This window comes from Eriocheir sinensis, chromosome 10, assembly GCF_024679095.1.
Source record: "Eriocheir sinensis breed Jianghai 21 chromosome 10, ASM2467909v1, whole genome shotgun sequence".
In the NCBI taxonomy this organism is placed as follows: domain Eukaryota; kingdom Metazoa; phylum Arthropoda; class Malacostraca; order Decapoda; family Varunidae; genus Eriocheir; species Eriocheir sinensis.
Window position 1 is genome coordinate 22,473,209 of NC_066518.1, and position 24,504 is coordinate 22,497,712.

The 24,504-nt window shown below is 43.2% G+C and overlaps 1 protein-coding gene across 1 annotated transcript in view; it reads right to left on the reverse strand.

The window, feature by feature from the left end:
- LOC126996370 (nephrin-like) overlaps nucleotides 1-24,504 on the reverse strand; it is an 80,835-nt gene that overhangs the window by 47,555 nt on the left and 8,776 nt on the right. The window contains exon 3 of the mRNA XM_050856740.1: nucleotides 19,723-19,835. Coding sequence (XP_050712697.1) covers nucleotides 19,723-19,835 — 113 coding nt within the window. The remainder of the gene's footprint in view (nucleotides 1-19,722; nucleotides 19,836-24,504) is intronic.

Here is a 24,504-nt window from a genome sequence, read left to right on the forward strand (position 1 = left end):
TGAGACATGGACACTAAATGGGGACTTGGAGAGGCGGATTGATGCCTTTGGTAAATAGTGTCTACGCAGAATCATGGGATATCGCTGGAATGACTTTGTGTCAATCCGGCGACTATTCCGTGAGACTGATTCGACATTCTCTGCATAGTCCGTCAACGCCAACTCCGGCTATACGGGCATGTGGCACGTTTTCCGGAAGCTGATCCTGCTCATCGGGATGTCTCTGTAAGAGACAATCCTGAGTGGAGGAGGCCAAGGGGACGCCCACGGAGGTCGTGGCTGGAGCAAGTCGATAGATCCTGTCGGGAGGTACTCGGGTTGGGAAGGGGGCCTGCATGGAGACTCGCCCCGGGGGGACCCCCGGGCTTGGCGTCGTAGGGTGGGCGAGGCGGCACGCCCCACGGCGTATGCCCCCATTGATTGATTGATTGATAAAGCACTCTGAAGTTCACTCATTATTTTTCAGCATAAATAGTCATTTGATACGTTGTTCATGCGGCTGTGATTTATATGGTAGTATAATTTTCGTGACAGGCACATTGACTCTCTATTAATTCCATGTTCTCCTTGGTGAATCTTTCTACAAGAATAACATCACTCCCAGTGTGTGACGATCAAAGTTCATCGCAATAAAACTGAGCTTGAAATTCGCGGATTTTTTTTTTTTTTTTTTTAATCTGACCTGCAATACTTTGAACAATTCAGGCTTTCTACGCATGTTATACGTATCGGTGCTGTTTCTGGACCAGAACATATTATTACACTTGTCAAAGTATAAATTACATGTCAATTCTTAGATCACTGAATGATCACGTCAGTCTCCCAATCGTCCGTCGAAACGGTTTTCCAATCCAGTTTAAAGCTGTTGGTAAGACAACTTGGCATCTTTCATATTATTATTTCTAACTTAGTGGTAAAATAAAAATATTAAGTCCAAATACAGACCCTTTGTGGTACACTTCTGGTGATAATTACTCCAAGAAATTGAAGGTCGGCATTTAAAAGAAAAAGCTAATACCAAGCTTAGTTTTACTGCAAGGAACTTTGTTGGTCACTCAGTCGAAGTGAGGTAATTTATGCATAATGCTCCACCTGGAATACGCAGTGAAGTGGAGAGGATCAAACACTTTGTTTCCTTCCCATAGGCCAATATCTTAACCATGAAGGTGGACTGTCTCATATATCCGCTGAATATGGCTAATCTAGAGGACTTTAGTGGGGCAAAAAAAATACTATTGAATGTTTAAAGCATTGTTTAGTTTTACTTTGTACACATCAGCACCCCTTTTGTTCAATAGCCTAGGTGGTCTAGTACTTTATTACATGTTTTAATAATACTAGAGTACCTCAAAAATACAACAACAAAGGCATACACTATATGTTGTTTAGTCTCCAAAAATAAGGAAATGTTGGCTCCAAAAAGCTTTCCTCCAAACTCATATCCCTTATACTTCGATAACGCTCAGCTGCCCTCTTCCAAACTGAACATTTTCGGTCTTTCCTCATCTAAAAAAAGTCTTCGTTGTTGAGATTTCCGCAGTTGAGCCTTGCGTTCTCACATAATGTGTTTCATTGTATTCTGGCATTGTGTTGAGGCTGTTGTTTGTTAGTAAACTAACCAGCCATATCTTGTTAGCCATAAACTGTGTCTATGTATTTTCAGCGTTGGCAGTCTCTGTTGTCTCTGTTCACCGCTAGGTGGCCGTGTTATGACCTGAGCTGCGGTTAAGTTGCTCGCTCTCTCTGCTGTTAGCTGCCGTACTCTCCGGAGGCAGCCGTTGCTATCTTCCGGGGCGGCAGCAGTCTGCCAGATCTATGTTGTACCCACGCCGTTTCCCTCCTGGTTACGTGTTGGGGGTCCCGGGTATTGCCAAGAGAGACACCACATGCACGGTTTCTCAGTTCGGTGGACGATTTAGTTTCCTGCTGCGTCGTGTTATCGCGGCGGTCTCACCCTGACGTTGGAGGTCGCGTTCATCGTTGAGCACACGCCCCTGAGGAGCCAACGGCAGTGTGAGGGCTATCTGCGCTATCTGCAGCCACACGTTCTGCAGCAACATCATCTCATCATATTCTTCTCATCACCAAGCTAAATAACCGTGTCGTGTTAGTGAGCCGCCTAGATAGGTAGCCAGTCCAGGTCAGATACTGTGAGCTCACGTGTTCGTCGTAGGCTCAGTTGTGTGTGTGTGTGTGTGTGTGTGTGTGTGTGTGTGTGTTGGCGGGTATTGGCTTGTGTAATAAAGTACGTACATATTTGTACACGCTCTGTCTGTTACCTTTGTGTGCTTGTGTGTGGTTGTGGTTGCCCTGCGAGTACTGTAACGTGTGTCCTTATCAGCCCTATAAGGAGTAAATAAGAACATACATATCATGTAAGTGGCTGTTCCATACACAGCGCTTTTGGACAAAGTTAGTCAAAGGCATCTCGTGTCATCAACTCTTCTCTTATAGACAGTTTAATACGCCGCAATGTTGCTTCTCTTTCTATCTTATGTCGATATTTTTTTCCTGATTGCTCTTTTGAACTTGCTAACTGCATGCCTCCACCCCTCTCGCGCCCCCCCTGCACGCGACTTTCTACTCTATCTGATCCCAATTCTATCTAAATCCTTTATGCAGATCAGCATCTTCATTCCTTCATCGCTGTGTGCTGCAAACTCAGGAAGAGACTTCCTGTCTCCATTTACTCTGCCTACGACTTGACCTCTTTCAAGAGGGGAGAATGAAGACAGCTTTCCAACCGAAACAAAACCTTTCTTCTATCACTCGGTTTTGGATTATTTGGTGGAGCAGCTCTCACCTTTTTTATCTTGAGCTACTTCCTTTATTGTTAAAATTATACAATGTGCTGCGCTAAACTTGGTTTCATTTAATTTGAACGCGGTTCTATGTTTTATATGTTTTATTTTTATTTTCGTTACTACTGAGTAAATACATTCGTAAGGGGAGCTGTGGTTTTAAGTCCCAGTTGTGTTAGGGGTCTTTACAGCGTCATTTGTTAGTTTTATGTTGTTGCAACATGTCATTATTTATGTCTACGTAATGGAACCTTATACCCCAGAGTTATGTTTGTCTATTTTAATAAGGTAGCGTGCTACTGGCGGGAGAAATAACTCCTTTCTTTTTTGCAGACGGTTTCTATAAAAAGTTTCATAACTTGCGAATGAAAACTCGGACAAAATATGTTCTAAGTTGGCCCAATTTCCGCTAACGGCTATCATGTCCGGTATTTCCACCATACAGTATGCCATGAATTCATGACATTGATTAATTTACCTGCTTGCGTTCGTGTGTTAGACACAAATGTAACTTAGGATTCCATGTGTTTTTCATTACAGTTATTCACCTGTCTTATGGCATCACATTGTTTGACCGTTCAATGGCTGTCTGTATCTAAGAGGCAACTGTTTCATTCAACTGTTTACTTAAATGTGCCATACCATCCTCATTGAAGTGAAAGCTGTTGCCAGGGATCAAATACAGACGCTCGATAAGGTGATTCCACTCACTGGTGATCGACAAGATTTCTTCGTGCTAAATTACTTCAATAAAGTGATGCCACTGATAACTGGTGAACGTATTGATTCTCAAAAGATTCCAGAATGCAAGGATGTAGCGTAACTTTTCCTTGCTTAGCTAAATGACCTGCCTACATGTTTTGAACAGACCTTTGGTTTGCGTGTTTAACATTGTACACATTTCAGCTATATACAGTGTATTTAACTTCGCACGTTCCGTGTCCGTATCATCTACAACAGCAATATTATCCTAGTCTTTGTATTATGCACACCAAGTTTAACCCTTTGGTTGCGGAGAGTACAGTCCTCAACAGACATTTACTTAATGTCTGATGTGTTATTGTCGCGGAAAGGTCTCCAGTAAAACTTATAGTAGGTAAACTAGTCTTAGAGCATCCAGTGAATGGAAGGGAAGGAGAAAGAGAGGAACTAGGAGAAATATGTAGAAGAAACGGTGAACAAGGATTGTGAATGGGGTAATGGAGGACGAAGAAGAAAGGGAGGAAAAGGAGAAGGAGGAGGAGACGAGGGGGCAGTTTGGAGAAAGAGGGGGGAAAGGAGAACAGGGTATTAGTGGTGGCTTGATATTGAAGAGTGGCAAAAATATAAGAACATAAGAACATAAGAACATAAGAACGCAGGAGTCTACAAGAGGCCGGTAGGCCTGTACGAGGCAGCTCCTTTGACCCTAAGCTCCCGTGTATCTAACCCCACCCAATGTCGCTGTCCATGAATTTATCTAGTCTATTTTTGAATGTGACAATTATATTGGCACTCACCACATGACTGCTAAGCCTATTCCACTCATTCACCACCCTGTTAGTAAACCAATTTTTGCCTGTCCCTGTTGAATCTGAATTTATCCAGTTTAAACCCATTACTTCGTGTCCTAAGTGAGAGTAGAGGAAGGGCCGTCCGGAGGAGGGTGGAAGGTGGAGACAGAGGGCGGAACGGGGGGAGATGAGAAGGAGAAAGAGCATGGTGACGACGAGGGGCAGAAAGAGAAGGAAAGGAGGAGCAAGAGTAAGCGGAGATAGTGGTAATGGTAGTGATGGCGGTCACTTGGGGAATGGGGTTGGCTGGAAGAGTTAAGAAGGGGAGGTAGATATTGGAGAGGAGTATAAGTAGGAGTTTTTTTTTCGCATGTGACTGATGAGTGAAGGGAGGAAAAGAAGCAGCAGGAGGAGGATACATCGAAATATGGCAAGGCTGGCAACACCAAGCTTGATGGCTCATTATGAAGTTGCGATATGAAGTGATTTAAGTGCTACACTGTCATTTCAGTACTTGAAGAGCAGATGGAAGCGTTGCAGGAACGTTGTTCCATACCCGGATGACTCTGTTACTTCTGCTAATGTCTTTATTACAGTTAACTATAGTCTGTTCAAACCAAGTGTTGCTCTTGAGCCTAAGAACATTAGTTACGCCGCACCTGATTGGCTGGCCTCCCCTCTCGGCTCTTGCCCTGATTGGCTGGCCTCCCCTCTCGGTTCTTGCCCTGATTGGCTGGCATCCATTCCCGGCTCTTGTCACACACATGCTCTTCTTGGTGGTGAATATTTTCAAACTATTTACCTTAGCTCACGTCTAATACAAGATGGACTATTTTACTTAGCACCTTTAAACGCAGCAGTGGTTGTAGATCATAGTTGGTTATACCCGTTATTTCACTTATACTCGTCATTATTTCTTTACTTTTGGTTATACCGAGTTGTGACAAGCATTTGTCACAACTCGGTATAACCAAAAGTAAAGAAATAATGACGAGTATAAGTGAAATAACGGGTCTGAAATGTTTATACCTCTTTTACATCTGATATTTGCACCAAATATTGAGCCAATACTGACCTAATCCATTGCATTCCAAGAAGAGTCTCATGCACATGAAGGTATAATCAGACTATAGATAAAACGTCATGTAAGCGAAACACGGAATGATTTATCTAGACATGTCGCGTCTTTCAGAGCAGTGTTGTGCATGGCACGAACGTTTGCTTGCCTCATTATTATAGTTTCAACATGTTTTTGTTAAGTAAAAGAATGACTGGAACTTTAAGAAACCATGTGAGGAACGAAAAATTGGAGAACTGAGGTCAGCAAGCAAACTTTGATTTGGTATGAGTCATTGAGTGTCGTATATTTTTTATATAGTAGGCTATTTGAAGGATATAACTCGCCCAGCACCAGCACCGCCAGCGAGCACACTGCTCTGAAGGAAGCGACATCTCTAGATAGATCATTCCGTGTTTCACTTCCTTGCGTTTTATCTATAGTCTGGTTGTACCTTCATGTTTTCTATTTTTTTGTCATTTCAGATGTGCAGAGCAATCGTAGACGAGTATGTGGACGAGGACATGCCTGTGCCAGCTGCATCTGCTGATTGGGCTCGCATTTTTTTATGGCCTCCTGAAGAAATGTAACATCCTTCACACGTTAGTTGCATTGGATGGCAACCGTATAGCCTGCAAGTGTCCACCTGGGTCCGCGTCCTCATATAAACTGATGAATGACTGGGAATGGGAGAGGCTGTCCTTCCAGGGATCTCTTCTGGCTTAGATTGGGGAGGCGGTGGCTGAACGGATAGCGAGACGGCCCCGCGTTCAGGAGGACGCGAGTTTAATCCCCGACCGGTGCCACCAAGCTGGGATTTTTCAGCCGCCGCCGAGTGGCTTAAAACTACCCACATGCTGTCCAGAAGACTACCTATCAACCTGGACTCTAGATTCTAGGATTAAAGATGAGCTCCGGGAGGGCAGCATGAGCCAATGCAAGATGGCGCCACTATAAACACTCGCCTGCGCCAGAACGGGCTGGGCCGACCATCAGGCCTCACCGGGAAGAAGCTTTGGACCGACCGACCATCAGGATCCACCGGGAAGAAGCCTACCGGCGCAATAGGCCAAGACGTAAAAAAGAAAAAAAAAAGAAAAGAAAGAAAGGGCTTCTTCCTGGGGCCCATCCTGGAATTTGGGGACGTCTGGAGCTGCAACCTCTGGGAATGTAACTGCCTCTTGGGCCGCGACCTGTTATGTTCCATCGTCGCCACTGACAGAGGGAGAAGCTGACCTGGTAGCCTTTCTCCGTGCCTTGGCTTTGCCCTTCCCGGCCTGCCCGAACTTCACCTTGAGCATCTTGGAGAGAGATAATGTGGAGTCAACTCGGAGCCTGAAAGCGATACGAGTCCGATGCACGATTAACCGGACTACTTTACCCGTTTGGTCCGTCACACGGCCTGTACCAGTACGTACGAAGGACGTTTTGTCATTTTCTCATGCGATCCGCTTTCGTTTTGCCCGTTTTTTGTCCGTTACTTGTACGGTGGTGTCTGTTACATTGGCCGGTAATTGTTATGTTCTAGTCCGGTGATTGTGCGGTCATTGTGAATTTTATCTGCTCTAGATCGAGTGTTCTTCCGTTCGAAAGAGCCTCAAGCACAAAAGAGACAACTTTCACCACCGGATAATTTTATTTTGCAAAGTTCCATCAGTCGGACATCAGTTTTAAGTTATCCGGCAAGGTGTGACTACTCCCTATATGGAGGATGAGGAGGAATGGGAGGAAGAAGGTAAGGGAGGAGGAGGAGGAGGAGGAGTAGGAGGAGGAGAAGAAGGAGGAGGAGGAAGAGGAGGAGGAGGAAGACGAAAAGGAAGAAAAGTAGGAGGAGGAGGAGGAGGAAAACGAGGAAGAGAAAGTGAAGAAAGAGGAGGAGGAGGAGAAAGAAGAGGAAGAGGAGGAAAAGGAGGAATAGGGGGAGGAAATGGGTAGGAGAAAGGGGAGGAGAATAGGGACGAGAAGGAGATGGAGAGGAGAGAGGTGGAGAATGGAGGATGATAATGAGGATAGGAATGACATGGAGGATGAGGGGAAGAAGAAGCGGAGGAGAAAAGAAGAGAGAGTGTGGGTAAAAATGAAGGTAATTTTAAGGATAAAAATAAGAGAAGGAAAAGAAGTACGCGAAGAGAGAATGAGATGGAAAGATATTGTAAGAGAAAGGAAGATGGGAGCCTTGATGATAACGACCGAAGGGAGGAGAGGCAGGCTATAAATAGAGGGGAGAAGGTGACAAGGCAAAAAGGGGAAGAATATTCTACGGGAAGAAGTTCACAGAAACATGACACCTTCCTGCTTTGTTACATCATCGAGCGGGAACGAAGGTATTTTTAGATAAATCCCTTTTACAAAGCTATTTACAAATGATATACATCTTTTTCTGATGTTTTATGATACTTTATTTTTAATTATGACGCCAATATTTTTTTAACGTGTCAGTTATTACATATTCATCACTGATTATGCATGTATCAAAAAATATCCAAGGGATAATGGCATGGAAAAAAAACCGATGATGTAAATAAATATTGTTATTCATTTTTATATCCATATCACTTTACCTTTCTCCATTATGAAAGAGAAAAGAAAACATGGATGAAGTCGGTAATTGAATTATTTAAAAAAAATATTTTAATACCATTTTTATTCAGATGCATTCTGCTACTCGCGAATTTTAAAAAATACAACTATACCATTATTTCGCATGTATTATGGCGCTAATATATGTTACCACAATTATTGATTTTTCTCTAACCCCTATATATATATATATATATATATATATATATATATATATATATATATATATATATATATATATATATATATATATATATATATATATATATATATATATATATATATATGTGTGTGTGTGTGTGTGTGTGTGTGTGTGTGTGTAATTCATTACGGCCTGATCACGAGTTGGACTCGTAATCGTCAGCAGGTACCCTTCCGACATGAGCACATGCTCTTTTAGTCGATCTATGGGTACTGCCAGGACCTCACACACCACACACCCCACCCCCCTTGCTCAAGGGGGGTCAGTAACCATTCCTAGTCAACGGAAAGAATCCAGTACCTGAGCGGGTTTGAACCGCCGCCCTGTCAGGCTGTAAAGCCTGGTAGCGCAGCGCTCTAACCATGTGTGTGTGTGTGTGTGTGTGTGTGTGTGTGTGTGTGTACGCCTGCGCGCTCTTTGTGTGAGTAGTGCTTCTGGGTAGAAAAAATATATTCCTGCATTTACATGTTTGTGGTGAAAGAGCAATCAGTCTTCCGCACTGAAATGGTGAAATAATTTGCCATTTGTGAGGCGTTGCGAGCCAGTCCATTCGTGGCGTGCAGAGGAATGGGACGAGGCGTGGAATTGCTCATCATGTTATTTTACGGTAAAGGGAGACAGGCGAAGGGTTGCATTAAAGAAGAAAGGTCGATAAATGTCAATACAATATGACAAAAGAAAACAAGGAAAAGACTATAAGGTGTATAAAATTCGGGAAAGAAAAAGTTAAACTAGGAGTTTACAATAAAAAAAGGAGAGAAGGAAAACGAAACTTTCGAATGGGTACATATAAAACATGGAACAGAAAATGAGACAGACCATGGTTTACATAGGGCAGGGATTAACCTTTAGAGGACTCTGCGTGTGGGCTCCTGGAACGTCCGGAGCCACTCGAAAAATCACCGACTGCCATAAATAAAGTGGAAGAGAGGGCGAGTAAATTGACAGACCAGGTAAGGGCTATATATTAAAAAAAAAAGGTGAGAGAGAAAGTATCTGCTGCTCCCATTATGAAAACAGTTACCTCGAAATCTATATATTACAGATATTTCGGAATAAACTTTATAGATCTATCTTATAGGTCTAGCTGGGTGAGGAATACAGCGTCCTCAACCTCCCCAAGCTGTCTTTCGTTCTTTTTATCTCTACTGTTTATGCTTCTTTCTGTGGGTAACGGGGGGATTAATTATACCAGGGGTTCTGCGTCGCTGCCCTATGGTGAGTAGTCAATCCAGTCTCTGTTCTGGGCTAGGGGGAGTGGTTTGCACCCCATCCGCTTATATAAAAAAAAATCTTCAGCTTCCAGCTTTTTTCCCGTGAATGCGGGAGTGACGCAGGGCTGTGTCCTTGCCCCATCACTTTTCAACAATTGTATGGACTGGGCACTAGGCAGAGTTATGGATCGGAGTCATTGTGGAGCATCCACTGTCAGTACCAGGGTCACTGACCTTGTTTTTGCAAATGATGCAGTAATCCTTGCGGAGTCGCTGGAGGTCTTCGTAATGGCTCTCGAGGCACTGCACGAGGAGGCGAAGCCATTGAGAGTTCAGATCTCTTGGGCCAAGACCAAGCAAGGTACAGGTGTTTGAAGGCTTACTAGATGAAACAGTACAGTATCTTCGTGCGTATGACGAGGACATTAAGATCTCGGAATATTTGACATACCTTGATAGCGTAGTCCAGGACAACGAAAGGTCTCGCCAGGAAGTCTTACGGCGGAATGACTTGGCCCACAATTTTATGGACTCGCTCAGCACGATTATATGGCGTTGTCGGTACCAGTGTAGAAAGACTAAGATCCAGATCTTCAAGTCCCTTGTTACCCTGTCTTACTCAAATGGGTGTGATGCCTTTGGTAATAACTGTCTACGTAAAATCATGGGATATCTCTAGAATGACTGTTTGTCAAACCGGCGACTACTCCGTGAGACTGATTCGAAGTTATTATATTACCCGCATAGTCCGTCAGAGCAAACTCCATCTATACGGGCATGTGGCACGTTACCTAGAAGCCAACCTTGCTCATCGAGTTGTCTCTGTAAGAGATAATCCTGAGTGGAGGAGGCCAGGGGGAAGCCCACAGAGTTCGTGACTTGAGAAAGTCGATAGATCCTGCCAGCAAGTACTCAGAACGGAAAGGGGGCCTGCATGAAGACTTGCCTGGATGGCTCCCCCAGACTTGGCGTCATAGGTTGGCAAGGCGACGCACCCCCCGGGGTATGGCCCCATTGACTGATTGATTGATTTTAGAAAATGGACCTGAATTTGATGTCCAATAAGTGTAATTCATTGTTACATGCTGGATTTTATTGACTGAGGAAAGGATCATAATATGTGAAATACAGCAAAGTTATTATGTTGACTTCGTCGATGAGGCAACTAGATATCCAGAACCAGAGAAATTCATGGTAAGGAATTTGTTGGGGATTTTTTCTGTGGTACAATTTTCTGGATTTCTTAAAAATGGCGTCGAATTGAGCAACACCAAAGAAGCAATGAACCATTGTCCTCTCACTGGAGTAGCTTGGACTGTGAAAATAATTATATAATGTGCCATAATTCCTATATCATTTGAGTTCTTATCCTTAAGTGTCCTGAGGCTATAAGTTCACTATCATGTATCTTTCTGCATTACAGTGGGGAAACACGTGTCTTCAGAAAAATCGAAGCATCCCAGTTATCTCAATCCGTCACTTTTATATCTGGCTACTTGTTAGTATGCTCTTAAGGAACTCATACCCTGATGAGACCCACTAGTGTCGTGTAGATTCCGATGCCTGATCTATTTATTATATTTGTGCATTAAACCTATTCAATTATTTTTCTACCCCTCCTGTTCATGCTTCTTTCTTTGAGTAACCGGGAGATTTATCTTCCCAGGGATACTGTGTCCCAGCCCTATAGTGAACAGTCAGTCCAGCCCCTGATCCAGGCAAGCTTGGGAGAGGGGTTTGCACCCCCTCCCACAATAAAAAAAAATACTTAGCTAAAAACATAACACTTAAGTAAAGGTTGGGTCGTGGTGCGAGCCTTCACCCCGATCTAGTTTTACGGTGGGGCCCGATGGCGCGGCAGGTTTCCCCGATGTATCCGCATCCGGGAAGCCTGCCGTCAGTGACGGCTGCAGGGCAAAGCCTACGGGACCAGTGCACCTCGAAGGATGAAGATCCTCCTAGCCCCTCTTTTTTGTTTTGTTGGTAACCGAGCTAGTGCAGAAGCGGAGCCCACCCGCAGAACCAGGTATGGGGTTAACCTTCGGAGGACTTTGCATGTAGGCTCCTGGAACGTCCAGAGCTACTCGAAGATTCACCGACTGCCCTTCCTATTAGATGAGCTCATAAGGCAAAGGGTGGACATGGTAGAACTCTTTGAGACGAGGAGGCCTGGTAGCGGCGAGGTCAGTGTGTGGGGGATACACCAACTATTGGTCCAGGCAAAAGCAATGGCTTCCATTTTAAAGGGGGTAGCTATAGGCATATCCAGCCAATTGCTGTCATTCTTGATTGATGTTACTCTCACTGATGAGCATATAATGCTAATGAGGCTTTTTTTTTTTACAACAAAGGAGACAGCTCAAGGGCACAAAAAAAGAAAACAATAATAAAAAAAGTCCGCTACTCGCTGCTCCCCCCCAAAAATCAAAAGAGGTGGCCGAAAGAAAGGTCAATTTCGGGAGGAGAGGTGTCCTGATACCCTCCTTTTGAAAGAGTTCAAGTCGTAGGTAGGAGGAAATACAGATGAATGAAGATTGTTCCAGAGTTTACCAGCGTGAGGGATGAAAGAGTGAAGATGCTGGTTAACTCTTGCATAAGGGGTTTGGACAGTATAGGGATGAGCATGAGTAGAAAGTCGTGTGCAGCGGGGCCGTGGGAGAGGGGGAGGCATGCAGTTAGCAAGTTCAGAAGAGCAGTCAGCGTGGAAATATCGATAGAAGATAGAAAGAGAGGCAACATCGCGGCGGAATTTAAGAGGTAGAAGACTATCAGTAGGAGGAGGAGAGCTGATGAGACGAAGAGCCTTAGGTTGGTATTATAAGACACTATCGCTTCTCACATTAACAATTTTTAAAGGTTAAAGAGGGGGTCAGTCAAGTTCTAATGAGTGTTTCCTCAGGTTCACGGTACAGAAGAAGGGTCAAACTAACACCAGGGTCATACAACTACTCCTGGAAATGCCCACAACTCCTACGAAAGCCTTGTCAAATAGGTGTTCTTGGGCGGTGAAATGTCTTATGATACGACCCTTCCACTCTGGCTGAGGCACACACTGGGCTTCATTTCTTTCGTTTCAATGTATTCTCCTACCGAGATTAATAAAACCGAAGAGGAGGTGTTCTACGTCAAACTCGACTCCGTATTAGACCAGTGCCACTCTCGGGACACATTTATTGTCTTGGGCAACTTATGTGCTTCTACTGGCACTGACAGGGTTGGCTACGAGCTATGTGTTCGTTCCCATGGTTCTGGTACCAGGAATAATAACAGCTGTCTCCTTCTAAACTTTACAAGATCCTGGAAGTTGAGAATTGGTTCTTGGTAACAGAGGCCAGAACTTCATCGCTGAACTTGGTATAGTAATGCCCAATGGGTAACCAAAGAAATTGACCACATCCGCGTAAATACTAGTTGGAGGAAGTGCATGGTTTTGCGGAGTGCTGAGTTCTTTGGAACTAATCATAGTCTTGTTGTTTCAATATTCAAGCATTGTGCCATGTCAAGAATAATCTCCAGATGCAACAGAAGTGTTCCATCTATAAGGGCTGAAAGACTTGTCATGTGCTCAGAAGTATTCAGTGACAGTTTCAAATCGGTTCAATGTGCTCAGCACCTTTGAAGACCCGTTATAAGTGTTGGATACCTTCAAACGTGAAACTCTCGTGAGACTCTGCCGAGAAGTGCATCGGAGAGCGCCAAAACTCTAGGAGTGGATTTGCCTCGGCGGAGACGCTGGTGAATATTGAGAAGAGTCGCGCTGCCAAGCTTGCTGGGAATCGGGACCAATATAGTAGGGCTCTGTCGCGAAGGACTAGAGTTCTCCTGAGAAGACAATGAGAGGTATGCCAGGTTTATCGCTGAGGAAGTCAAGGACCATTTAAATGCGAATTATCACCGACCTGCTTATCGAACCCTGAACAAGCTCCCTTCTGAGCCTCCCTCTCAGGTGAGCGCTATCCGAACAGCTGATGGCTGTCTCGCGGCGGACATGGGTAGGCAGAGGGCTCGTTGAAATGAGTACTTTGAGCAGTTGTACACGGCGGACCCACTGAATGGGCAGCTTTCAGTTGCTGAGTTGCAGGTGGTGGATGCTGATCCACACATTGACGAAAGCTCACCGTCTCTTGGCGAAGTGAGAGGTTGCAGCAAAGTTGAAAGGTGGAGAGGAGCCTAGTATCTGTGACATAAAAGCGGAGCTGGAGGTGAGGCCTAGATCCGCTGGGTGCACGGGGTCTTGACTGCCGTATGGTAATCTGGTACTATTCCTTCTGACTGGAAGATGGGGTTGGTCGTCCCTGTTTGGAAAGGGAAAGTGGACCGTCAGGACTGCAACAACTGCCGTGGTATTACAGTGTTCAGTGTGCTAGGCTAGGTGCTTGCCCACCTATTGCTGGCGCGGATTCGCAGCCAGCTGCTGAAGCTGCGGAGACGTGAGGAGTATGGGTTCACGCCTGGTAAGTCAACAACTGACTCTGAACGCGGGAGTGAGGCAGGGCTGTTCCTTTGTCCCATCGCTTTTCAACACTTGTATGGACTGGGTACAAGGCAGAGTTGTAGACCAGAGTCATTGTGTAACATCTAGTGGTAATACTAGGGACACTGTCCTTGTTTTTGCCGATGATACAGTAATCCTTGCGGAGTCGCTAGACGTTCCGGTGATGACTCTCGATGCACTCTACGAGGAGACAAAGTCCTTGGGACTTCAGGTCTCCTGGGCCAAGACCATGAATTAAGATTTTGGAAAATTTCACATACTTTATTAGTGTAGTTCAGAACATCGATGGAAATCTTGCGGCAGATTGACTTATCCCACTGTGTTCTGGACTCGATCCGTACGAGTATATATCGTTGTCGATACCTGTGCAGGACAAGGATCCGGATATTCAAGTCGCCTGTGCTCCCTGGCTGTGAGACATAGACACAAAATAGGCAAAAGGTGATGTGGATTGATGCCTTTGATAAAAAGTGTCCACGCATAACCATGGGATATCGCTCGTAGAACTCTGTGTCAGACCGGTGACCACTCCGTGAGATTGACTCGGCATATACAGTATTACCCGCATAGTCCGTCATCGCCAACTTCAGATATACAGGCATATGGCACCCTACACAGAAGCCGATCCTGCTCATCGGGTTCTTTATAGTGACGATCGTGAGTGGAGGAGGACAAGGGGACGCCCACATAGTTCCTTATTTGAGCACTACGATAGACTTACCTCGAGACTTGCCCAGATGAACCCCCGGGCTAGGCGTCGTAAGGTGGGCGAGGCAACGTGTTTCCCAGGCCTATGCCCACATTTATTGATTGGTTGATTTCAAGAACGCCGTGTATAAAGGGTAACATATGGAACATACGTTTAGCTACACCTGACTTAGGTTAGGGTAGGTTAGTAGGCTTGATCCTGAGTTGAGGAGGTTAAAAAAACACTCTCCGAAGGCACAGGCTACGTGTGTGTGTGTGTGTGTGTGTGTGTGTGTGTGTGTGTGTGTGTGTGTGTGTTTAATAATAATAATAATAATAATAATAATAATAATAATAAACAACGGTATATTTAGTTACGGCAGCCGTCAGGCTGATAATTTTCATATTCTAAATATATTTTAACTTCGCTAATGAAACAAGTACAAAATGAAGGGGAATGGGGATCGGGGGTCTGATTTGTGTGGGAAGATTGGGGCGATGCAGCTTGGGGTGGAGGATGTGGGGGGTGGGTGGGATGAGTGCACTGTGGTGGTGCCGAGAGGGGGGGAGGTGCGTTCTCATCAGGTGACGGTGAGGTCAGGTCATGTAAGTTCTCAGTTCAGACGCTGGGTTCAAGTGACAGGTGACGGTGATAGTGCAGGTGGGCAGTGTATGGGAGGTTACTCAGGTACCCAGGCTTAGTAAGGAGGTGCTAAGTTCCTGGGGCGGCGAGACACAGGTGGTGGTTTCCTGCCCGGCTTGCCTATGTAGCTGTGGGAACAAGTGCACAGCGTTTTTTTTTTTTTTTTTTTTTTTTTACGGCAAAGGAGACGGCTCAAGGGCAACAAAAAGAGTAGAGAGAAAAAAAGCCCGCTACTCAATAGTAATAATAGACAAAAGTACTCTGTCAAACTGTTCTCTCCGTTGGGCTCCTCCGATCATAACCTTATTTCTGTATCCTGTCCTTTCTCTCCTCTACATCCTCTGGACCCACCGAAGAGGCGATGCTTCTGGCATTTTGCTTCAGCTCGGTGGGACGACCTGAGGATGTACTTTCCCGATTTCCCGTGGAATGATTACTGCTTCCAGGAGAGAGACCCCTCTGTGTGTGCCCAGCGCATCACAGAGGTGAGTGTCTCTGGAATGGAGGCATACATTCCACGTTCTTTCTCTACTCCTCATGCTAAAAAGCCTTGGTTTAATCATGCTTGTTTTCGTGCTATTAAAGATAGAGAGGCAGCTCACAAAATGTTCCAGAGACTTCGAACACCCGCTAACTTTGACCTTTACATTTCAGCCCGGAATAGTGCCATATCTATTCTCCGACTTACCAAAACTTCTTTTATCAATAGAAAATGTCAACATCTTGCTTCTTCTAATTCTTCCCGTGACTTCTGGCATCTAGCCAAAAATATCTCCTCCAATTTCACTTCTTCCTCTTTCCCCCCTCTCCTTAACCTTGACGGTAGCACTGCCGTCTCATCTGTCTCTAAGGCTGAACTCTTCGCTCAAACTTTCTGTAAGAACTCCACCCTGGACGATTCTGGGCATATTCCTCCTACTCATCCCCCCTCTGACTCCATTATGCCTGTTATTAAAATTCTTCCAAATTATGTTTTCTATGCCCTCTCTGGCCACAACTCTCAGAAGGCTTATGGACCTGAAGGAGTGCCTCCTATTGTCCTTAAAAAATGTGCTTCCGTGCTGACACCCTGCCTGGTCAAACTCTTTCGTCTCTGCCTATCAACATCTACCTTTCCTTCCTGCTGGAAGTATGCCTTTGTACAGCCTGTGCCTAAGAAGGGTGACCGTTCCAATCCCTCAAACTACTACCCTATAGCTTTAATTTCCTGTCTATCTAAAGCTTTTGAATCAATCCTCAACCGGAAGATTCAAAAGCACCTTTCCACTTCTAACCTTCTATCTGATCGCCAGTATGGGTTCCGCAAGGGGCGTTCTACTGGTGATCTCCTTGCCTACCTAACTGACTCTTGGTCATCCTCTCTTAGCAGTTTCGGTGAAACCTTTGCTATTGCGCTGGACATATTAAAAGCTTTTGATAGGGTCTGGCACAAATCTTTGCTTTCCAAACTACCCTCCTACGGTTTCTATCATTCTCTCTGTACCTTTATCTCCAGTTTCCTTTCTGACCGTTCTATTTCTGCTGTGGTGGACGGTCACTGTTCTTCCCCTAAACCTATTAACAGTGGTGTCCCATAGGGTTCTGTCCTATCTCCCACTCTCTTTCTGTTGTTCATTGATGCTCTTCTTTCCAAAACGAAATGTCCTATCCATTCTTACGCCGATGGTTCCGCTCTGCATTACTCAACTTCTTTTAATAGAAGACCCACTCTACAGGAACTTAACGATTCAAGGCTGGAGGCAACAGAACGCTTAGCCTCAGACCTTACTATTATTTCCGATTGGGGCAAGAGGAACCTGGTGTCCTTCAACGCCTCAAAAACACAGGTTCTCCACCTATCCACTCGACACAATCTTCCAAACAACTATCCCCTATTCTTTGACAACACCCAGCTATCACCTTCTTCGACACTAAACATCCTCGGTCTATCCTTAACTCAAAATCTCAACTGGAAACTTATGTGTGTGTGTGTGTGTGTGTGTGTGTGTGTGTGTGTGTGTGTGTGTGTGTGTGTGTGTGTGTGTGTGTGCAGTTTACCTTCTTTAGGTTTCTTCAGGTATCTATTTTTCGACGAATCTGATAAGAGAATGAAGCGTGCTTGGTTTGGTCCGTCGACCTTAATAAAACTTCCTCAAACCTTTGGAAGATGGGCCACATCACACTTTTTATGTTGTCGATATGGAATTTTATAAATCATAGGAACAGTAATTCATGCACTCTCCACTACACGGCTGCTTCTTTCACTCACCGACTATTCTAAATGTAAGATCATTCTGGCCAATGGAAATGGGTTACTATAAATATTATTTTCATGCATTTGTATTGTTTATATTTTTCGTTACCATGACAAGTACTTCACATTGTAACAAATATGCCTTTCAGCACTTGGGCTTTGCAACAGTAATGTTATAAGCAACAGTCCTTGAAGAATTGTGATAGACATTTCATAACTGAAAGCGCTTTCATTTTCAGTTCACCATCATGATTCATCTTTGTGTTTCATTACATAACCACAGATATATATTGGACAATGTAGACTTTTCAAAATCGAGCAGAATCAATCATTTAAAGAGCGCACCGATTTTTTTTAAGTAGCTTTCATTACATATAAGTATATTTCCCAATATTATTTTCCTGAACTTACTTTTTTATCGATAGGGTTATTTTTTTTTGTTTATAAAAAAAATGCGAGCGCTATCACAAACATATATTATTCCAAAGCAATAGAGGAAACAGTATAAGACTAGTATACTCCCTGTGCATGAATATGTATCTAATATTTTATCTACACTTGCAATTACACATTCAACGTGTATTTATAATTTAATCACACCTTTTCAACTTCAGCACCTGAAATCGTTCGTGCATCTGTAAATGTAATTTGCTTTAGCTGTCTCCGTTAAATCTACATGAAGATCAATGTGGTTAAATAATGTTGTACGAGTATACCTGCCCCTGCTTCTGCAACAGTGGCAATATATAAATATATAATCAGCTTCAATTCCAAAAACACGAACTATCTGTAAATACCATACCAGTATTTATTTTCCTATGTAGTATTTGTGTCTTCAAATGTGCTTGATCGCAGAGAGAGAGAGAGAGAGAGAGAGAGAGAGAGAGAGAGAGAGAGAGAGAGAGAGAGAGAGCATAGACGGTTTAATTATACCGCCACTAAAGAATTAAAGGAAAACAGTGGAAAAGCATCACATCTTATTCTTGCTTATTTTTTTCTTCGCCTATTCAAATGGGATGAAATGAGGCGAGCTTCCATGACTCTGTAATAAAGAGACATAATGAGCTTTGAGACGCTTGGTTAGATGGCTCTATCTCCCACCCCTAACTCTTCGCCTCCGAGTCTACCTTTCCTTCGCCCCCGCGTTCTCATACTCCAGCTGGATCTTCGAAGGTTCGGGAGGATATCACAAACGCATTATACCGTAAATATCTAGTAATATGCAAACTCACGCCGCACCACACACTCATGCAGGTTATGAGAAGTTATGGACGTAAAGGAGGATGCTTGAAGGCAGGCGAAGAAAGGAAGGAAGGACAAACGGAAGGAAGGAAGTAAGAAGGGAAGTTAGAGAGAAAAAAAGAAAAAAGATGGAGGTAGTGGCTGCAGTGGCATGAAGCATCAAAAATAATAATGATAATAATAATAATAATAACAATAATGATAATAATAATAATGATAATAATAATAATAATAATAATAATAATAATAATAATAATAACAGTAATGATAAATATAATAATAATAATAATAATAATAATAATAATAATAATAATAATAATAACAATAGTACTAATAATTATGATAATACTTCTACTACTCCTTTTTTTTCTTCTTTTTACATAGCGGCCTATTGCGCCGTTAGGCTTTTTCACTGGAGGGGCCAGATGGTCGGCCCAGCCCGTTGTGGCGCACCCACTTGACCTTACATTTACATACTGAAACCGTTTTGAATATATCATCCCTCCAATATCAAATTTCTTGATTACAATCAAGAAGGAGAGGGAAATAAGGGAGCATTGATAACAAGGAATTAATAAACTAATAAGAAACAGGTCTGACTGTATTTGCACCAATTTAAAACCTGTTAATATTATATGAAATAATTGTATACTAAACACAAACAGGGAAGAGGGCAAAAAGGAAAGGTAAAGTTGGGGGCATACGCTCTAGCTGCGCGTGGCCTCGGTGCTCATCTCCGTCGCACTGGACCTTGAGCCTGTGGCGGGAGGGAGTTCATTACCCCGGGACACAGGACCAGTGTGACATCTGGGTTACAACAGTTTACCTTCCCCAGGTTTCCCCAGGTACCTATTTATCGACCAGCCCGAAAAGGAGGATGAACAGCTGAGTGAGCTGCACGCCGACTGTCCGATTCGAATTCGGACCCGCAGAGTAATAGCCAGGTACGCTGACCACTAGACCACGGAGGTAAACAGGAAAAGCAATGATAATTTCAGGTGATGCCCTACTTAAAATAATACAACTGACCACCTGACTGTTCTCCGTCCCCTACTCGAGACCTCCCAAAACTCACCTGTAAAAGGAAACGTTGCGGAAGGCCTCCATCAAAGCCAGACAGACACCTGATGCCTGCAGAATGTGAGGTGACGTTCAGCACCGAGCAGTTATTCACTTCCTCGGGTGGGCCTGTGGGAAAAATAAATTGATGCGACAGGGAGATCAAAGGAAGAGGCGTTGGTAAAATTAGAAAAAAAAGTGAGAGAAGTAGAGAATGGAAACAGAAGCGGGAATGAAAGCAAAAAAGGAAGGGAAAGAGGAAGAAAAGGAAAAAGGAAAAAGGCAGAAGAACGAGGCACAGACAGGAAGAAAAAAAAAACAAGAAGAGAAATATTTAGGAACGAAGAGCGAGAAAGAAGACGGATAGAACCACAGAATGAGAGAATATAGGAAGAAGGGTTGCGGAGGAAGAAAGAACAAAGGGTGATAGAACGGATATAACAGAAGAAACAAAGAATAAGGGAGGGACAAAGGTACAGAGGAAGGCACAGAGGAAAGAAGAGGGAATGAACTTGAGAAGGAGATAACAAAGGAAAGTGACACTAAAGGTAGAAACAAACAAGATGATACGAACAAAGGAACAAGGAATGACAGGGAAGTGCGAACGAACAACAGACGGAAAGTAAAATATCGCAAGGAAAAATATAAGAACATAGGAAGAAAAAAAAAAAATCAAGGCATAAAAATAAATGAAGAAAGAATATAATCACAACCCAACACTGAAACAATGCGGCAAAAGGAAATAATAATAAGAAAAAAAACATGAAATCTTAAGGAAAGTTTGCTGATGAAAAAAAAGACAACGTAGAAATCTTGACAGGAAAAGTTTGAAGAAAGATGGATTAAACGATTGGGTATATTCCTTTCTTTTACTTCGCCTCCCTCAGGACAAAAGCCCTTCCTTTCCATCATTACATGCGCCGTCTCGAGTAAATTTCGAACGCAGACATGAAGCGGCTCTACTCAGACTTGCAAAATGAAACACACACACACACACACACACACACACACACACACACAAAGATAGATAGATAGATAGAGAGAGAGAGAGAGAGAGAGAGAGAGAGAGAGAGAGAGAGAGAGAGAGAGAGAGAGAGAGAGAGAGAGAGAGAGAGAGAGAGAGAGAGAATTTTATGATATGATTTGAAACATCATACTGTTTCAAATTGAAAAACTGCAATACTTGGAGTGTTCTCATAAGGATTCAATGACAATCTAAAATCGGTTGAATGTGGTAGGTACACTTGAGGACCCTGCAGAGTTGTGGGGTACACTTAAGCATATAAATCTGTATTCTCTAGAATGGCGAATGCTAAGAGGAGACTTGATTAGAGTGCATAAATAAATGAAGGGCTTTAAAATGGGGATGTAAATTGGGTTTTGTTGGTTAAAGAGCAGGGTAGAACATGTAGCAATTAGTTAAAATAAGCTAAATTCAAATTCAACAAACACAGGGAATATTCGTTTTATCGGGATTCGGTCATTTCGCCCACATGTCATTGCGCCACACCATGGAGCCATTTCGCCCACAGGTCAATTCGCCCACACTATGGAGTCATTTCTCCCACATTATGGAGTCATTTCGCTCAAGGTTACTGTTGGTTCATTTACCTCTCTTGTTTTCCGCGCGTTTCAATGGGGTATATTCATTCTTAGCAGGTGTCACCACCGAATAGGTTATTGTGCCCCAAAAGCTTGAAATATTCTTTCAGTTATCGTAAATTACCCGTGTTTCTCTGGGACATGTAACAATTACACTTCAATACAGTAACAATGACCCTGATTAACACTGTTGTTAATTAAAATGTAGCTGATCATTTTCGTTGCTTTATTTATTTGTAAACGATAAAACAATGCAGGGTAGAATGTTCGCTCTTTGGGATGAGTGTGTAAGGGGCGAGAGGTTATCATATCAACTGCTGAAAGCTTGCGCTCATCTCAATGGCCCAGTGTGCAGCTGAATCTTGCATGTACGTATTTTTAATAAAGGTTATTTAACCCTGGAAAAAAAAGTTATTTTCACGGAACACAAACACAAACCTCGGGTGTCTCAGACCCATTTTATAAAATTATAAAATTTTATATAATACAGTGAAACAACAAATCTTCCTCTATTTATCACCACTTCCGCTTACTTAGCTAAATGAATACTTAATATTAATAAATTGAGTTTAGAAAATATACTGAAAATTGAATTTTTAAACACATATCACGAACTTGTGAAAATCTTGTGAACCTGTGAAAATATTAGGTTTGTATACCTGCAAAGAAAACACAAAACTCCATTATTGCACAACGACAAACGTCGGGTGTATTATATCCGTGAAAAAAACGTTAACGTGGGCACAAACGTCAGTCGTGCTGGACCAAAAATAGGCCTAGTCACCAGGTAAATGACGAGAGCGGAAGCACACTACCTCTCACCACAAAAGCAGAACAAAGCCTGAGCATAGCGGGGGGACACGCAGATTGAGGCGACCACCACAGTGTGGTCACGTGATCAAGTTTATCGCGGGTGCGATAGACCCAACGTTTGTTTTCTAGGGTTAAGCAGGTTTTTAAGGTTTTAATTCTATATTTATATTCGTCACATGTATTTAATAAACTTACATATAGCTTTTCTTTTTTAATTCTTTATTTCACACTCAATAAAAGCCCCAACAAGCCCTCTACTGCTGCACTGCCCTGGTAATGGCCTTTCCAAATACACAACATTTACATAGTATTATAGACTACTCCAACAATGTGGACGTGACATGGAACGTGTGGGCGAATTGACTCTTACATATGGGCTAACTGACTCTTACATGTGGGCGAAAAGTCTTGTGGGTGAATTTACGTGTAGGCGAAATGACCGTAAACCGTTTTACCAATAGCATCGTCGATGAATGGAATTGGCTTTGCAGTCATGCTGTAAGTGCCAGTACGATATATACATTCAGGGAGAGATTGGATAAATTCATGGATATTGAGGTAAGGTGGGGTTAGGCTCTCGGAAGCTGTCTTGTACAGGCCAACCGGCCTCTTGCAGACTTATTATGTTCTTATGACGCTTAGGTCTAGCGTTCACCGGAGGAGATATAAATCTTTGTCAGAAGTCCCACTAAATATGTCGAGGGTCATTTATATGGTAATTACTTGCTTACCGAGATGTAAAGAAAACTTCACTTCTGGTCTCCCACTCGAGTGAGTCTTACTCGAAGGGTAAGTGGTTGCCAAGTGTCAAATATTGCCAGGAAGAAGACTAATTTGTCTCAGTATTTTGATAAGTTTTTTTTTATGCTGGATCCTCGAGCAGTTCAGCTCCCTACTGCAAGGTTACAAAATTATTAAATGATGCTAATTCATCCATTTAAGAAACGGCACACTTTCTTGCCAAGGTCAGATAAGTTGTGACAAGATTGAGTTAAAGAGACAACATGTATTTGTAACACCAGTGCGGAAATGCTCGGAGCTGGAGGTGTGGCCATGATCCGCAGGTTACATGGGATTTGGACTGCCGTATTGCAGTCTAGTATCACTTTCAATTAATGGAAATTATGACTGAAAATCCCAATCTAGAAAATATCGTAAGGACTGTAACAGCTATTACGGTATTACACTGCTCTATTTGCCGGGCAATATCACACACACAAAAAAATGAAGTTGCAGAAATTTCAGCAGTCAAGTTTCAAGTCTGATACGTCGACATCTGACCGATTTCTTAGGGTTTCACGTACTGGTGATGCACGGAAGCGAGTTTCATAGGAGATGCATTCAGCTTATGTCGATCTCAAAAAGGCGTTTGAATTAATGCATCAAACTTTGGAACTGTAATAGCAACAAAAATTGCGGGGGAGAATGGGTATGGAGTTTTCAAGATTGTTTTCGTATGAACCCTTAGATATGTTGCAGATTTAAGTACCAAAGTGATTGTGAAGCATCGGTTGACAATACCGGAGTCATCAACCTTGTTTTTTTCTCACGTTCCGCCTATGGCGCCGGTAGACTTTCTTGGTAGGGTGTGATGGTCGACCCCAGCCTGTTATGGTGAAGGCAAGTGTTTGTAGTGGCGCAATTTTGATTGACTTATACTGTCTCCCGGAGCTCATCTCTGATTATCTTATTAGAGAGAGAATATAAAGTTCAGGTTAATAAGTGGTCATCAGGACAGCATGAGGGTAGTCTTAGGCCGGAGGGGGGGGGAGTGGTTAAAGTGCGGGCGCGGCGTCCAGGAGGGTGCTGGTTCGCGTCCCGCTCACCGCCACAAACTGGGATTTTTCAATCACCACCGAGTGGCCTAAGACGACCCACATGCTCTCCTGAAGACCACCTTTCAACTCAGACTCTAGATTCTCTCTCTAGTAGAGAGGATCAAAGACGAGGGTGTGGTCGGGGCGGGGCAACAGCTGTCTCCAGCGTTGCCGAGTCTCCGTAAAGAACTCGACACGTGATTCATGTCAGGCTGGGTCAGTCGGAGTTCTTCATCTCTTAAGAGGTTTAACATTTATTTTTATAAGGAAAATATCATATTTTCTATTTATATTCCTTCAAACTATCTTATAATTTTAATTGGTACATTCCTTATCCACCTCAGAACTGCGGCCAAAGTTAAATAAAAGTACTAACATTTTTGTAGCACCACTGTACAAAATGTTTGCCACGTTTCTTTATTGCCGTATAAATATCATACGTATAACTATTTTACTTTTATTTTATATATCATAATATTTACGTTAAACTTGTATTGGTGTGTGTTTCATCATTTGTGATGCCTTTTACATCTATCACAAAAGATGCGCATCACAGGTTTGGGAGA